We start from the raw sequence: 16709 nt of genomic DNA on the forward strand, positions 1-16709 counted from the left end.
AATGAACACAGTTCATTACGATGTGAATAACTGCAGCGGTTGGATTCTGCTGTTGTTGCTGCTGTCACTTGTGAACTCGCTGGTGTGTCAGCAGGTCGGATCACCCGAGTGAATCCCTTCCCACACACTGAGCAGATGAACAGCCTCTCCCCAGTGTGAACTCGCTGGTGTGTCAGCAGGGTGGGTGATATAGTGAGCCTAATGTCTATCTCCCTGCAGGAGACCTCGTGCTGCAGGCGCTCAATCCGCTCCGCTCGGTGCCGGGGGACACTGGGACATTACACTCGGTGCCGGGGGACACTGGGACATTACACTCGGTGCCGGGGGACACTCGGACATTACACTCGGTGCCGGGGAACACTGGGACATTACACTCAGTGCCGGGCGACACTGGGACATTACACTCGGTGCCAGGGGATCACTCGGACAATACACTCGGTGCCGGGGGACACTCGGACATTACACTCGGTGCCGGGGGACACTCGGACATTACACTCGGTGCCGGGGGACACTCGGACATTACACTCGGTGCCGGGGGACACTCGGACATTACACTCGGTGCCGGGGGACACTCGGACATTACACTCGGTGCCGGGGGACACCCGGACATTACACTCGGTGCCGGGGGACACCCGGACATTACACTCGGTGCCGGGGGACAGTCGGACATTACACTCGGTGCCGGGGGACACTGGGACATTACACTCGATGCCGGGGGACACTGGGACATTACACTCGGTGCCGGGGGACACTGGGATATTACACTCGGTGCCGGGGAACACTGGGACATTACACTCGGTGCCAGGAGACACTGGGACATTACACTCGGTGCCGGGGGACACTCGGACATTACACTCGGTGCCGGGGGACACTCGGACATTACACTCGGTGCCAGGGGACACTCGGACATTACACTCGGTGCCGGGGGACACTGGGACATTAAACTCGGTGCCGGGGGACACTGGGACATTACACTCAGTGCCGGGGGACACTCGGACATTACACTCGGTGCCGGGGGACACTCGGACATTACACTCGGTGCCGGGGGACACTGGGACATTACACTCGGTGCCGGGGGACACTCGGACATTACACTCGGTGCCAGGGGCGTCTGGACATTACACTCGGTGCCAGGGGACACTCGGACATTACACTCGGTGCCAGGGGCGTCTGGACATTACACTCGGTGCCAGGGGACACTCGGACATTACACTCGGTGCCGGGGGACACTGGGACATTACACTCGGTGCCGGGGGACACTGGGACATTACACTCGGTGCCGGGGGACACTGGGACATTACACAAGGTGCCGGGGGACACTGGGACATTACACTCAGTGCCGGGGACACTGGGACATTACACTCGGTGCCGGGGGACACTGGGACATTACACTCGGTGCCGGGGGACACTGGGACATTACACTCGGTGCCGGGGGACACTGGGACATTACACAAGGTGCCGGGGGACACTGGGACATTACACTCAGTGCCGGGGACACTGGGACATTACACTCGGTGCCGGGGGACACTGAGACATTACACTCGGTGCCGGGGGACACTCGGACATTACACTCGGTGCCGGGGGACACTCGGACATTACACTCGGTGCTGGGGACACTGGGACATTACACTCGGTGCCGGGGGACACTAGGACATTACACTCGGTGCCGGGGGACACTCGGACATTACACTCGGTGCCGGGGGACACTGGGACATTACACTCGGTGCCGGGGGACACTCGGACATTACACTCGGTGCCGGGGGACACTCGGACATTACACTCGGTGCCGGGGGACACTGGGACATTACACTCGGTGCCGGGGGACACTCGGACATTACACTCGGTGCCGGGGGACACTGGGACATTACACTCGGTGCCTGGGGACACTGGGACATTACACTCGGTGCCGGGGGACACTCGGACATTACACTCGGTGCCGGGGGACACTCGGACATTACACTCGGTGCCGGGGTACACTCGGACATTACACTCGGTGTCGGGGGACACTGGGACATTACACTCGGTGCCGGGGGACACTCGGACATTACCCTCGGAGCCAGGGGACACTCGGAGATTACCCTCGGTGCCAGGGGACACTCGGACATTACCCTCGGTGCCAGGGGACACTGGGATATTACACTTGGTGCCGGGGGACACTGGGACATTACACTCGGTGCCGGGGAACACTGGGACATTACACTCGGTGCCGGGGGACACTGGAACATTACACTCGGTGCCGGGGGACACTGGGATATTACACTCGGTGCCGGGGAACACTGGGACATTACACTCGGTGCCGGCGGACACTGGGATATTATACTCGATGCCGGGGGACACTGGGACATTACACTCGGTGCCGGCGGACACTGGGATATTACACTCGATGCCGGGGAACACTGGGACATTGCACTCAGTGCCGGGGGACACTGGGACATTACACTCGGTGCCGGGGGACACGGGGAAATTACACTCGGTGCCGGGGGACACTGGGACATTACACTTGGTGCCGAGGGACACTCGGACATTACACTCGGTGCCGGGGGACACTCGGACATTACACTCGGTGCCAGGAGACACTGAGACATTACACTCGGTGCCGGGGGACACTCGGACATTACACTCGGTGCCGGGGGACACTGGGACATTACACTCGGTGCCGGGGGACACTGGGACATTACACTCGGTGCCGGGGGACACTGGGACATTACACTCGGTGCCGGGGGACACTCCGACATTACACTCGGTGCCGGGGACACTGGGACATTACACTCGGTGCCGGGGGACACTGGGACATTACACTCGGTGCCGGGGGACACTGGGACATTACACTCGGTGCCGGGGGACACTGGGACATTACACTCGGTGCCGGGAGACACTGGGACATTACACTCGGTGCCAGGAGACACTGGGACATTACACTCGGTGCCGGGGGACACTGGGACATTACACTCGGTGCCGGGGGACACTGGGACATTACACTCGGTGCCGGGGGACACTGGGACATTACACTCGATGCCGGGGGACACTGGGACATTACACTCAGTGCCGGGGGACACTCAGACATTACACTCGGTGCCGGGGGACACTGGGACATTACACTCGGTGCTGAGGGACACTCGGACATTACACTCGGTGCCGGGGGACACTGGGACATTACACTCGATGCCGGGGGACACTGGGACATTACACAAGGTGCCGGGGGACACTGGGACATTACACTCAGTGCCGGGGGACACTGGGACATTACACCCGGTGCCGGGGGACACTGGGACATTACACTCGGTGCCAGGGGACACTGGGACATTACACTCGGTGCCGGGGGACACTCGGACATTACACTCGGTGCCGGGAGACACTGGGACATTACACTCGGTGCCGGGGGACACTGAGACATTACACTCAGTGCCGGGGACACTGGGACATTACACTCGGTGCCGGGGGACACTGAGACATTACAGTCGGTGCCAGGGGACACTCGGACATTACACTCGGTGCCAGGGGACACTCGGACATTACACTCGGTGCCAGGGGACACTCGGACATTACACTCGGTGCCAGGGGACACTCGGACATTACACTCGGTGCCGGGGGACACTGGGACATTACACTCGGTGCCGGGGGACACTGGGACATTACACTCGGTGCCGGGGGACACTGGGACATTACACTCGGTGCCGGGAGACACTGGGACATTACACTCGGTGCCAGGAGACACTGGGACATTACACTCGGTGCCGGGGGACACTGGGACATTACACTCGGTGCCGGGGGACACTGGGACATTACACTCGGTGCCGGGGGACACTGGGACATTACACTCGATGCCGGGGGACACTGGGACATTACACTCAGTGCCGGGGGACACTGGGACATTACACTCGGTGCTGAGGGACACTCGGACATTACACTCGGTGCCGGGGGACACTGGGACATTACACTCGGTGCCGGGGACACTCGGACATTACACTCGGTGCCGGGGGACACTCGGACATTACACTCGGTGCCGGGGGACACTCGGACATTACACTCGGTGCCGGGGGGCACTGGAACATTACACTCGGTGCCGGGGGACACTCGCACATTACACTCGGTGCCGAGGGACACTCGGACATTACACTCGGTGCCGGGGGGCACTGGAACATTACACTTGGTGCCGGGGGACACTCGGACATTACACTCGGTGCCAGGGGACACTCGGACATTACACTCGGTGCCGGGGGACACTCGGACATTACACTCGGTGCCAGGAGACACTGAGACATTACACTCGGTGCCGGGGGACACTCGGACATTACACTCGGTGCCGGGGGACACTGGGACATTACACTCGGTGCCGGGGGACACTGGGACATTACACTCGGTGCCGGGGGACACTGGGACATTACACTCGGTGCCGGGGGACACTGGGACATTACACTTGGTGCCGGGGACACTGGGACATTACACTCGGTGCCGGGGGACACTGGGACATTACACTCGGTGCCGGGGGACACTGGGACATTACACTCGGTGCCGGGGGACACTGGGACATTACACTCGGTGCCGGGAGACACTGGGACATTACACTCGGTGCCAGGAGACACTGGGACATTACACTCGGTGCCGGGGGACACTGGGACATTACACTCGGTGCCGGGGGACACTGGGACATTACACTCGGTGCCGGGGGACACTGGGACATTACACTCGATGCCGGGGGACACTGGGACATTACACTCAGTGCCGGGGGACACTGGGACATTACACTCGGTGCTGAGGGACACTCGGACATTACACTCGGTGCCGGGGGACACTGGGACATTACACTCGGTGCCGGGAGACACTGGGACATTACACTCGGTGCCAGGAGACACTGGGACATTACACTCGGTGCCGGGGGACACTGGGACATTACACTCGGTGCCGGGGGACACTGGGACATTACACTCGGTGCCGGGGGACACTGGGACATTACACTCGATGCCGGGGGACACTGGGACATTACACTCAGTGCCGGGGGACACTGGGACATTACACTCGGTGCTGAGGGACACTCGGACATTACACTCGGTGCCGGGGGACACTGGGACATTACACTCGATGCCGGGGGACACTGGGACATTACACAAGGTGCCGGGGGACACTGGGACATTACACTCAGTGCCGGGGGACACTGGGACATTACACCCGGTGCCGGGGGACACTGGGACATTACACTCGGTGCCAGGGGACACTGGGACATTACACTCGGTGCCGGGGGACACTCGGACATTACACTCGGTGCCGGGAGACACTGGGACATTACACTCGGTGCCGGGGGACACTGAGACATTACACTCAGTGCCGGGGACACTGGGACATTACACTCGGTGCCGGGGGACACTGAGACATTACAGTCGGTGCCAGGGGACACTCGGACATTACACTCGGTGCCAGGGGACACTCGGACATTACACTCGGTGCCGGGGGACACTCGGACATTACACTCGGTGCCGGGGGGCACTGGAACATTACACTCGGTGCCGGGGGACACTCGCACATTACACTCGGTGCCGAGGGACACTCGGACATTACACTCGGTGCCGGGGGGCACTGGAACATTACACTTGGTGCCGGGGGACACTCGGACATTACACTCGGTGCCAGGGGACACTCGGACATTACACTCGGTGCCGGGGGACACTGGGACATTACACTCGGTGCCGGGGACACTCGGACATTACACTCGGTGCCGGGGGACACTCGGACATTACACTCGGTGCCGGGGGACACTCGGACATTACACTCGGTGCCGGGGGGCACTGGAACATTACACTCGGTGCCGGGGGACACTCGCACATTACACTCGGTGCCGAGGGACACTCGGACATTACACTCGGTGCCGGGGGGCACTGGAACATTACACTCGGTTCCGGGGGACACTCGGACATTACACTCGGTGCTGGGCGCGTTCGGACATTACACTCGGTGCCGGGGAACACTCGGACATTAAACTCGGTGCCCGGGGGACACTCGGACATTACACTCGGTGCCGGGGGGCACGGGAACATTACACTCGGTTCCGGGGGACACTCGGACATTACACTCGGTGCTGGGCGCGTTCGGACATTACACTCGGTGCCGGGGTACACTCGGACATTACACTCGGTGCCGGGGAACACTCGGACATTACACTCGGTGCCGGGGGACACTCGGACATTAAACTCGGTGCCCGGGGACACTGGGACATTACACTCGGTGCCGGGGGACACTGGGACATTACACTCGGTGCCGGGGGACACTGGGACATTACACTCGGTGCCGGGGGACACTCGGACATTACACTCGGTGCCGGGGGGCACTGGAACATTACACTCGGTGCCGGGGGACACTCGCACATTACACTCGGTGCCGAGGGACACTCGGACATTACACTCGGTGCCGGGGGACACTCGGACATTACACTCGGTGCCGGGGGACACTCGGACATTACACTCGGTGCCGGGGGGCACTGGAACATTACACTCGGTGCCGGGGGACACTCGCACATTACACTCGGTGCCGAGGGACACTCGGACATTACACTCGGTGCCGGGGGGCACTGGAACATTACACTCGGTTCCGGGGGACACTCGGACATTACACTCGGTGCTGGGCGCGTTCGGACATTACACTCGGTGCCGGGGAACACTCGGACATTAAACTCGGTGCCCGGGGGACACTCGGACATTACACTCGGTGCCGGGGGGCACGGGAACATTACACTCGGTTCCGGGGGACACTCGGACATTACACTCGGTGCTGGGCGCGTTCGGACATTACACTCGGTGCCGGGGTACACTCGGACATTACACTCGGTGCCGGGGAACACTCGGACATTACACTCGGTGCCGGGGGACACTCGGACATTAAACTCGGTGCCCGGGGACACTGGGACATTACACTCGGTGCCGGGGGACACTGGGACATTACACTCGGTGCCGGGGGACACTGGGACATTACACTCGGTGCCGGGGGACACTGGGACATTACACTCAGTGCCGGGGGACACTAGGACATTACACTCGGTGCCGGGGGACACTGGGACATTACACTCGGTGCCGGGGGACACTGGGACATTACACTCAGTGCCGGGGGACACTAGGACATTACACTCGGTGCCGGGGGACACTGGGACATTACACTCGGTGCCGGGGGACACTGGGACATTACACTCGGTGCCGGGGGACACTGGGACATTACACTCGGTGCCGGGGGACACTGGGACATTACACTCGGTGCCGGGGGACACTGGGACATTACACTCGGTGCCGGGGGACACTCGGACATTACAGTCGGTGCCGGGGGACACTCGGACATTACACTCGGTGCCGGGGGACACTCGGACATTACACTCGGTGCCGGGGAACACTCGGACATTACACTCGGTGCCGGGGGACACTGGGACATTACACTCGGTGCCGGGGAACACTCGGACATTACACTCGGTGCCGGGGAACACTCGGACATTACACTCGGTGCCGGGGAACACTCGGACATTACACTCGGTGCCATGGACACTCGGACATTACACTCGGTGCCGGGGGCACTCGGACATTACACTCGGTGCCGGGGACACTCGGACATTACACTCGGTGCCGGGGGACACTCGGACATTACACTCGGTGCCGGGGGACACTCGGACATTACACTCGGTGCCGGGGGACACTCGGACATTACACTCGGTGCCGGGGGACACTCGGACACTGTGGGTATGAGAAGGGGAGGATTTACAGATGGGAAACATGAACCAAACATCACATCAAGATCTGACAGAGTCACTCGGTTCATCAGGACCTGAATATCTGCGGCCTTTCAAAGTAGGAGAAATGTTTGTCTGTTCTGTCTGTGGGAATAGATTTCAAACATCAGTGTGACTGGAAAAGCACTGAGAGACCCCCCCCCCCCCCCCGCATGGGAGTGTTCCAGTGCACTGACTGTGGCAAGAGCTTTAACCAGTTACACAGCCTGAAAAACATTGCACCATTCACAGCGGGAGAAACCGTACACGTGTTGTGTGTGTAGACGAGGCTTCAACTGATTGTCCAACCTGGAGAGACACAAGGACACCCACACCATGGAGAAACCGTGGGAATGTGGGGACTGTGGGAAGGGATTCAATTACCCATCTGAGCTGGAAACTCATTGACGCAGTCACACCGGGGAGGGACCGTTCACCTGCTCTGAGTGTGGGGAGGGATTCACTCGGTCACCCACCTGCTGGTACACCAGCGAGTTCACACCGGGGGAGAGACCATTAACCTGCTCTGAGTGTGGGAAGGGATTCACTCGGTCACCCACCTGCTGGTACACCAGCGAGTTCACACCGGGGAGGGACCGTTCACCTGCTCTGAGTGTGGGGAGGGATTCACTCACCAGATGAAAACCTGTCTATAAACCACACCATCAACTAAAGCAGGGTCTGACTCTACACTGTGCCCCATCTGAGAGCTGGCTCAGTTTATTTACACACAAACCCTCACATCAGGGGAAGCTCTCTCAGAATTAAGCTCGATTCAATATCCCAGTGCTTTGGACTGGCTCCAAATTCCAATGATCCAAAACGACACAGAACATTAATGGCACAGGAGGGAGCCGTAGTCATCAGACAAAGCCACCAATGGTTACAGAGATCCAGTGGTCACATGGGCCCTATGGACCAATCAGTTCCCATTCCTGGAAGATACTCTTCCCCCATGTGACCTATACGGCACTTCCTAAATCCCAACTCTCCGACCTTTAACCCTCCACTCACCACGATACTTCTGCAGCTGTCAATCTGGTTTAACCACTCCCTCATGTCCACCTTCTATACCCTTGTCCCCTTGTTTAATATTTCCTTCCCGGTCAATCCTCCCCCGGCAGGCTCCCATCTTCAAGTCCAAGGGGCAAAGACTTGAGCATATCTGCCGCAAAACTTGTCTAGCCATCCATCGCCAGATCTGGCTGGGCCAGATTAAGCACTACCGGACTCTGTTCTCCACTGCTAAACCTGCTTATTGCTCCAGGACCATCCTGGATAGCTGGCTGCTCCTTCATAACCTCCTTGTGGAAGTGATGTTGCAGCTGTACAGAGCTCTGGTTGGATCACATCTAGAGCACTGTACTACGGGACACCGCATCTCAGGAAGGTATATGGGCCTTGGGGATGCAGTGCAGATTCACCAGAATGATAAAAGGGTTACATTATAAAGATCGCCTACTTCCAGCTCTGTAACATCACCTGTCTCCACACCCGCCTCAGCCCATCTGCTGTTGAAATCCTCATCCATGCCATTGTTGCCTCTCGACTCGACTTGACTATTCCAATGTTCTCCTGACCAGCTTCCCATCTTCCACCCTCCATAAACTTCAGGTCAGCTAAAGCGCTTTGGCTCCTATCCTAACTTTCACACCAATCACTCCTGTAGCTCGCTGACCTACACTGGTTTCTGGTTCCCCAATGCCCCCAATTTAATGTTCTCATCCTCGCGTTCAAACCGCTCTCTATTTCTGTAACCTCTAACCCTATCACTCTCCGAGATCTCGGCGCTCCTCCAATTCTGGCCATTTCTCCTTTCCCCCATCCTAAATCTCACCACCTCTCCACCTCTCCCTCCTCCGTTAGAATTGTCCTTAAATCCCACCTCTTTGGTCGTCCCTCCTAATATCTCCTTCTTTGTCTCCATGTCCATTTCTGTCTCTGTGACGAGGCTTGGGATGTTTTACTATGTTAAAGGCGCTGTATAAATGCAAGTTGTTGTTGAAGGGCAGGCAGTCTCTTTCCCCTCTAACATTCCCTCCTCCCCTGAAGGTGCTGGTGTGGAGTGCAGATGATGGGCACTGGTTGGCCTCTATTGCTCTGCTCAAGTGACCATTCAGCATGTGCAGACCCAGACAGTGAGTGTTGCGAGATTCTGGAGACTGTCACTGGAGAGTGATGAGGAGCATGATCCCTGGCTGATTCTCCTCCTCCATAGGCTCATTGAAGTATCTGTACCTCCACTACTGCCCCAGGAATGGCCCCTCCCCCGTGTCCTGGTGGTTCAGAAGCTGCAGCCGTTATAACTACTGAGCATCTGATGGTCTTCTTGCCCAGAGGGAGCGTCAGTGAGTGACCTGTACCTCACGCTGCACTGAAATGATTCTGAGCTTATACAGGAGCCTGTTTGCATATCGACGTCTTCTTGGGCTGCTGTCTGGCAATCTGGTCAAATCGGCCTTCCCGAAACTATTGCACTGGTGGTGGGAGAGGTTAGAGACATTCCCGGGATAGAAACTGCGGAGACAGTTAGTGCATTGGAACGACAGCTCCCCCTCTGCGAGCACCCGGAGAGCAAGCAACACGCACAACACTTAGTGCAACTGAAGCAGGCGGCCTGGCTCCAAGCCGGTTGGAGACCCTGGTGTATGGCCAGAGAGGAGGAGTAGGTGAAACAGTCCTGGCACACTGTTTCTATCCCGGTGTGGAGATCCTGGTCTATGGCCAGAGAGGAGGAGTAGGTGAAACAGTCCTGGCAAAAGTCAATCCGGGAGGGTTTCCATCCCAATGTGGAGATCCTGGTGTCACCATCATAATCATAGGCAGTCTATCGGAATCAAGGAAGACTTGCTTCCACTCTAAAAATGAGTCCTTAGGTGGCTGAACAGTCCAATACGAGAACCACAGTCCCTGTCACAGGTGGGACAGATAGTCATTGAGGGTAAGGGAGGGTGGGACAGGTTTGCCGCACGCTCTTTCCGCTCCCTCCGCTTGATTTCTGCATGCTCTCGGCGACGATACTCGAGGTGCTCAGGGCCCTCCTGGATTCCCTTTCTCCACTTAGGGCGGTCTTTGGCCAGGGACTCCCAGGTGTCGGTGGGGATGTTGCACTTTATCAGGGAGGCTTTGAGGGTGTCCTTGTAAAGTTTCCATTGCCCACCTTTGGCTCGTTTGCCGTGAAGGAGTTCCGAGCAGCACGCTTGCTTTGGGAGTCTCGTGTCTGGTATGCGAACAATATGGCCTACCCAGCGGAGCTGATCGAGTGTGGTCAGTGCTTCAATGCTGGGGATGTTGGCCTGGATGAGGACGCTAACGTTGGTGCGTCTGTCCTCCCAGGGGATTTGTAGGATCTTGCGGAGACATCGTTGGCGGTACTTCTCCAGTGACTTGAGGTATCTGCTGCACATGGTCCATGTCTCTGAGCCGTACAGCAGGGTGGGTATTACTACAGCCCTGTAGACCATGAGCTTGGTGGTCTTTTGAGGGCCGGGTCTTCGAACACTCTCTTCCTCAGGCGGCCGAAGGCTGCACTGGCACACTGGAGGCGATGTTGAATCACTTCGTCAATGTCTGCTCTTGTTGATAAGAGGCTCCTGAGATAAGGGAAGTGGTCCCCGGTGTCCAGGGCCGCGCCGTGGATCTTGATGACTGGGGGGCAGTGATGGGTGCAACTGAAGCAGGCGGCCTGGCTCCAAGCCGGTATGGAGACCCTGGTGTATGACCAGAGAGGAGGAGTAGGTGAAACAGTCCTGGCACACATCACACTGGAAGGGCTTGTCTCCTGTGTGGGTCTGCTGGTGATCCAGGAGGTCAGACGGACGGGCGAAGGCTTGGTTACAGAACTCACAGCGGAAGGGTTTCTCATCGGTGTGAGTGCGCTGGTGGACCAGAAGGTATGCCGATTGTGTGAAGGCCCGGTCGCACACCCCACACCGGAAGGGTCTCTCCCCCGTGTGGACCCTCTGGTGTTTCAGGAGATACGACGACTGGGTGAAGGCCTTGTCACAAACATCGCACCGGAAAGGTTTCTCCCCGGTGTGGATCCGCTGGTGTTCCAGGAGGTTGGAAGACTTCAGGAAAGCTTTCTGACACACCTCGCACCGGAAGGGTCTCTCCCCCGTGTGGATCCGCTTGTGGACCAGCAGGTACGACGATTGTGTGAAGGCTTTCTCACACACCTCGCACCGGAAGGGTCTCTCCCCGGTGTGGATCCGCCGGTGCACTCGGAGGTACGACGACTGAGAGAATGATTTGTCGCACACCTCGCACCGGAACGGCTTCTCCCCGGTGTGGATGCGCCGGTGATTCACCAGGCCCGATAACTGTGCAAAGCACTTGTTACACACCTCACACTTGAAGGGCTTCTCTCCCGTGTGGGTGCGTCGGTGATTTACCAGTGTGGATGACTGTGCGAAGGCCCGCTCACACACCTCACACTTGAACACTTTCTCTCCCATCTGGCTGCCCTTGTGTGACAGGCGGTGAAACAAGTGCACTGCGTATTAGGAGGTCTTATCACCCTGTGTGAAGTCCTCCTCACACTTCAACAAGCCTGCGGTGCCGATCCTCTCTGTATTCTCCGGTGTCGTATCCTTCTGTAAAACAGGAAAAGAAGTCATGATTTCCTCCAACTCCCTCTGTCCTTTGCTGAAGGTGCTGACTCCTCAGTTAGAGGCTGTCCACAGGCCCCATGTTGGCCTCACTTGACTGCCACACACTCTCTCTTCCCTGCAGAGGGGCACTGGATAGTGAGTAGGAGCAGACACTGAGGCTCCTTTCTTCACTCCACCCCTCCCCATCCTCCCAGGCATACCTGGGCAAATTCCCACTTTGTTGGGTAGGTGCCAGTGTTGGAGAAGAAAACCCACTGAGCAGAGAGTGCAGGAAGCTAATGAAAATATTCCCTCAGTGTAGCTGACTGAAGGGTACAGATTTATGCTGGGGACTGAGATACACCACACTCGCTCTGACTGCACACCCCAGATTCAGCTACCAGTTACAGCAGTAGGCTAAACTATCAAATCCAAGCCCAGGCTTCTGGGAGAGGCTGAGGCCTTCAAGTAAAAACTTTAATAAAGACATTAAAATACATTTCAACAGATAAGTTGACAGGTATGGCAGCCTACGGTACTGGATTAACAACCCAGAGGGTTGTGAGTTCAAATACAAGCACAAAAACTTGCAAAACTGATTTTAATAAATCTGGTAATAACAAAGAAAACATTCAGATTGTCGTTAAAATCCCAAATAGTGTCCTTCAGGGAAGGGAACCTGCCACCCTTACTCAGCCTGGCCTACATGTGACTCCAGTCTTCCACTACATCACTGCCCTCTGAACTGGCCCAGCACACAATGATAAACAATCGCGACAGAAGTGCCCGAATAAGACGAAGGTGATCTCAGCCCAGTGAACTCTGTAAAGTCCTTCTTACCAAGGTCTGAGGGCTAGTACCCAAGTGGGGAGAGCTACCCCCCCAGATGGCTCAATTAGCAGTAATACTCACTAAATTATATCAATCAGCTAACAGCCTAGACTTCTCCGTCACCAGCCCTGGGTATGTCCCATCCCACCGGCAGATGGGAAAGTCCTCAATATTGAGGTCAAACAAGTTCAGGAAAGCTCCTGCTGATCACCACCTCCTGCCCTCACCCCAGCCCTCCCCCACCCCCCCACCCTCCCAACTGATGAATCACTACCCCTCCATGTTAGTCATCACTTGGGAATTAGACTAAGGACAGATACCAAAGCTGGACATCCACGAGGTGTAGTGAGCCATGAGAACCAGTAGGAATATACTCCACCACAATCTCACAGCCCTCAGTCCTTGATTACCATGAAACCAGGAGACAGGCATGCCAGCAGCAGCACCGGGTATACCTTAGAGCTCAGGTATGAACCTACTGAAGGTAATACACTGGACGACCTGCAGGCTAAACCAATGCTCAATATGGTCCTCTCACCAGGACCACTTGGCTCCAGACCTCATCACAGCCTTGATCCAAACATGGACAAAGGAGCTGAATTCCAGGGGTGAGGTGAGGGTGACTGCCCTTGACATCAAGGCAGCATTTCCCCGAGTGTGGCATCAAGGAGCTTTTGTAAAACTGAAGTAAGTGGAATCAGGGAGAAAACTCTCCACTGGCTGGAGTCATACCTGGCACAAAGGAAAATGGTTGCGGTGGTTGGAGGTCAATAATCCCAGCCCCAGGACATCGCTGCAGGAGTTCCTCAGGGCAGTGTCCTAGACCCAACCATCTTCAGCTGCTTCATTAATGAGCTTCCCTCCATCATATGGTCAGAAGTGGGGATTGCATCGTGTTCAGTTTCATTCGCAACTCCTCAAAAAATCAAATCAAAAATGCAGCGAGACCTGGACAACATCCAGGCTTGTGCTGATAAGCTGCAGGTAACATTTGTGCCACATTCATGCCAGGTTACAACCATCTTGAACAAAGAAATCCCAGACACCTCCCCTTAACCTTCGATGGCTCCATCATCACCAAGACCGCTCAATCAACTTGTGGACCATCAGTGACCAGGAGCTGAACTGGACTAGGCCTATCAATACCATAGTTACAAGAGCAGGAAGAGTCTGGGAGCATTCCCCTCCAGACCACTCAAATCTTCTCCACCATCGAGAAGGCTCAAACCAGGAGCGTGATGAAACTCTCTCCATTTGGCTGGATGGGATCGGCTGCAACAACCTGAAGATGCTCAACAGTACCCAGAACACAGCCCTTCCCCTGATCACAGCTGTTACCATTGGTCTCAATATCGACTCCCTCCACCACCAGCGCACTGTGTCTGTGATATCCTTATCACAAGAACAGACTATGTTCCCTCACTCACTGGATCAGTGTGGATATTATGGGATACACTGTACAAACCCTGCTCCCTCACTCACTGGATCAGTGTGGATATTATGGGATACACTGTTTACAAACCCTGTTCCCTCACTCACTGGATCAGTGTGGATATTATGGGATACACAGTGTACAGACCCTGCTCCCTCACTCACTGGATCAGTGTGGATATTATGGGATACACAGTGTACAGACCCTGCTCCCTCACTCACTGGATCAGTGTGGATATTATGGGATACACTGTACAGACCCTGCTCCCTTACTCACTGGGTCAGTGTGGATATTATGGGATACACTGTACAAACCCTGCTCCCTCACTCACTGGATCAGTGTGGATATTATGGGATACACTGTGTACAAACCCTGCTCCCTCACTCACTGGATCAGTGTGGATATTATAGGATACACTGTGTACAGACCCTGCTCCCTCACTCACTGGATCAGTGTGGATATTATGGGATACCCTGTGTACAAACCCTGCTCCCTCACTCACTGGATCAGTGTGGATATTATGGGATACACTGTGTACAGACCCTGCTCCCTCACTCACTGGATCAGTGTGGATATTATGGGATACACTGTGTACAAACCCTGCTCTCTCACTCACTGGATCAGTGTGGATATTATGGGATACACTGTGTACAAACCCTATTCCCTCACTCACTGGATCAGTGTGGATATTATGGGATACACTGTGTACAGACTCTGCTCCCTCACTCACTGGATCAGTGTGGATATTATGGGATATACTGTGTACAGACCCTGCTCCCTCACTCACTGGATCAGTGTGGGTATTATGGGATACACTGTGTACAAACCCTGCTCCCTCACTCACTGGATCAGTGTGGATATTATGGGATACACTGTGTACAGACCCTGCTCCCTCACTCACTGGATCAGTGTGGATATTATGGGATACACTGTGTACAGACTCTGCTCCCTCACTCACTGGATCAGTGTGGATATTATGGGATACACTGTGTACAAACCCTGCTCCCTCACTCACTGGATCAGTGTGGATATTATGGGATACACTGTACAGACCCTGCTCCCTCACTCACTGGATCAGTGTGGATATTATGGGATACACTGTGTACAAACCCTCACTCACCGTCTCCTCACTGGGTTTTCAGACCCTGGCAGGAAATGAACCAGCTGCGGAAGAGGAGGAGGGGAGAGAGGGTGGGCTCCCTGATTGGCGTCTCTCACAGCCAATCAGGGGTTGCAGTTAGCAGAGAAGCCAACCACACAGAGGCTGATCACATTCTAAGCCAGTCAGAGACAGCTCCCCCGCACTCCACGGTGAATTACTGAGCAGGCCGCTGCTGATTAACCCTTGACCGGTCATTACATGACACAAACAAACAGGCGGCAGATCTGTGAGCAAAGTAGTTTAGTTATATCAAGAGAAAAATAGAAAGGAGGAATGGAGTGGGCCCACTTAGAGTGGGATCGTGTTTGGGCATCACAGCTAATAGTACATAGGCAGCACACCTGCTAAATACCTTATTGTCCTCTGTTTTTAACCAGGGAGGGGACATATTGGATCTGGAACGTGAACTAGAGGGCGTTGAGACACTGCACACATTACAACCAACCACTGGGCAGGGTTAAGGGGAATAATTCACAGACTGGATAAAAAGCATCCTATTGTGTCTATAAGCACTCTAGTAATGACTCCATGAGGCAAAGTATTGTACTTGAACTGTGGTGACCTTAGTCCATTTATTGCAGCTCCTGAGTGAGGGTACAGTACGGTGAGCTCCCTTTTATACCTGGTTACCTGTCGTGTACAGTGACCCCTAGGTCTCCACCAGTTGCACCCTCTGGTGGTACAAGCATATTGTATACAGTGTGAAGGTACATCCAGTAGTCTTATGTCACTGTACATTGAGTGTACAGGGAGTATACTTATATTATACATACACAACATCACTCTCCCCTAAGTCTTGTGCCACTGACCTTTGCATTGTGTGCTCTGGCCCTAGACTTGAATGCCCAAATCCCTTGCACCTTGCTTTGGCGAGGCTCTCTCCCTGTTAACCCCCAAGTCCTTATTGCCACAACATTGGGAAATGGTCAGCAGTGGACGGTTTGAGGTTGCAGT

At 55.8% G+C, this 16709-nt stretch overlaps 1 protein-coding gene across 1 annotated transcript in view; it reads right to left on the reverse strand.

The window, feature by feature from the left end:
- LOC139230225 (zinc finger protein 271-like) overlaps positions 1–15750 on the reverse strand; it is a 40228-nt gene extending 24478 nt beyond the window's left edge. The window contains exons 1-2 of the mRNA XM_070862060.1: positions 15714–15750; positions 11442–12333 (exon numbers count right to left, since the gene is read on the reverse strand). Of these exons, the coding sequence (XP_070718161.1) occupies positions 11442–12195 (754 nt within the window). The 5' untranslated portion in view covers positions 12196–12333; positions 15714–15750. The remainder of the gene's footprint in view (positions 1–11441; positions 12334–15713) is intronic.
- Positions 15751–16709: the final 959 nt, after the last annotated feature.

Source organism: Pristiophorus japonicus, chromosome 19 (genome assembly GCF_044704955.1).
Source record: "Pristiophorus japonicus isolate sPriJap1 chromosome 19, sPriJap1.hap1, whole genome shotgun sequence".
NCBI classification, from domain to species: domain Eukaryota; kingdom Metazoa; phylum Chordata; class Chondrichthyes; family Pristiophoridae; genus Pristiophorus; species Pristiophorus japonicus.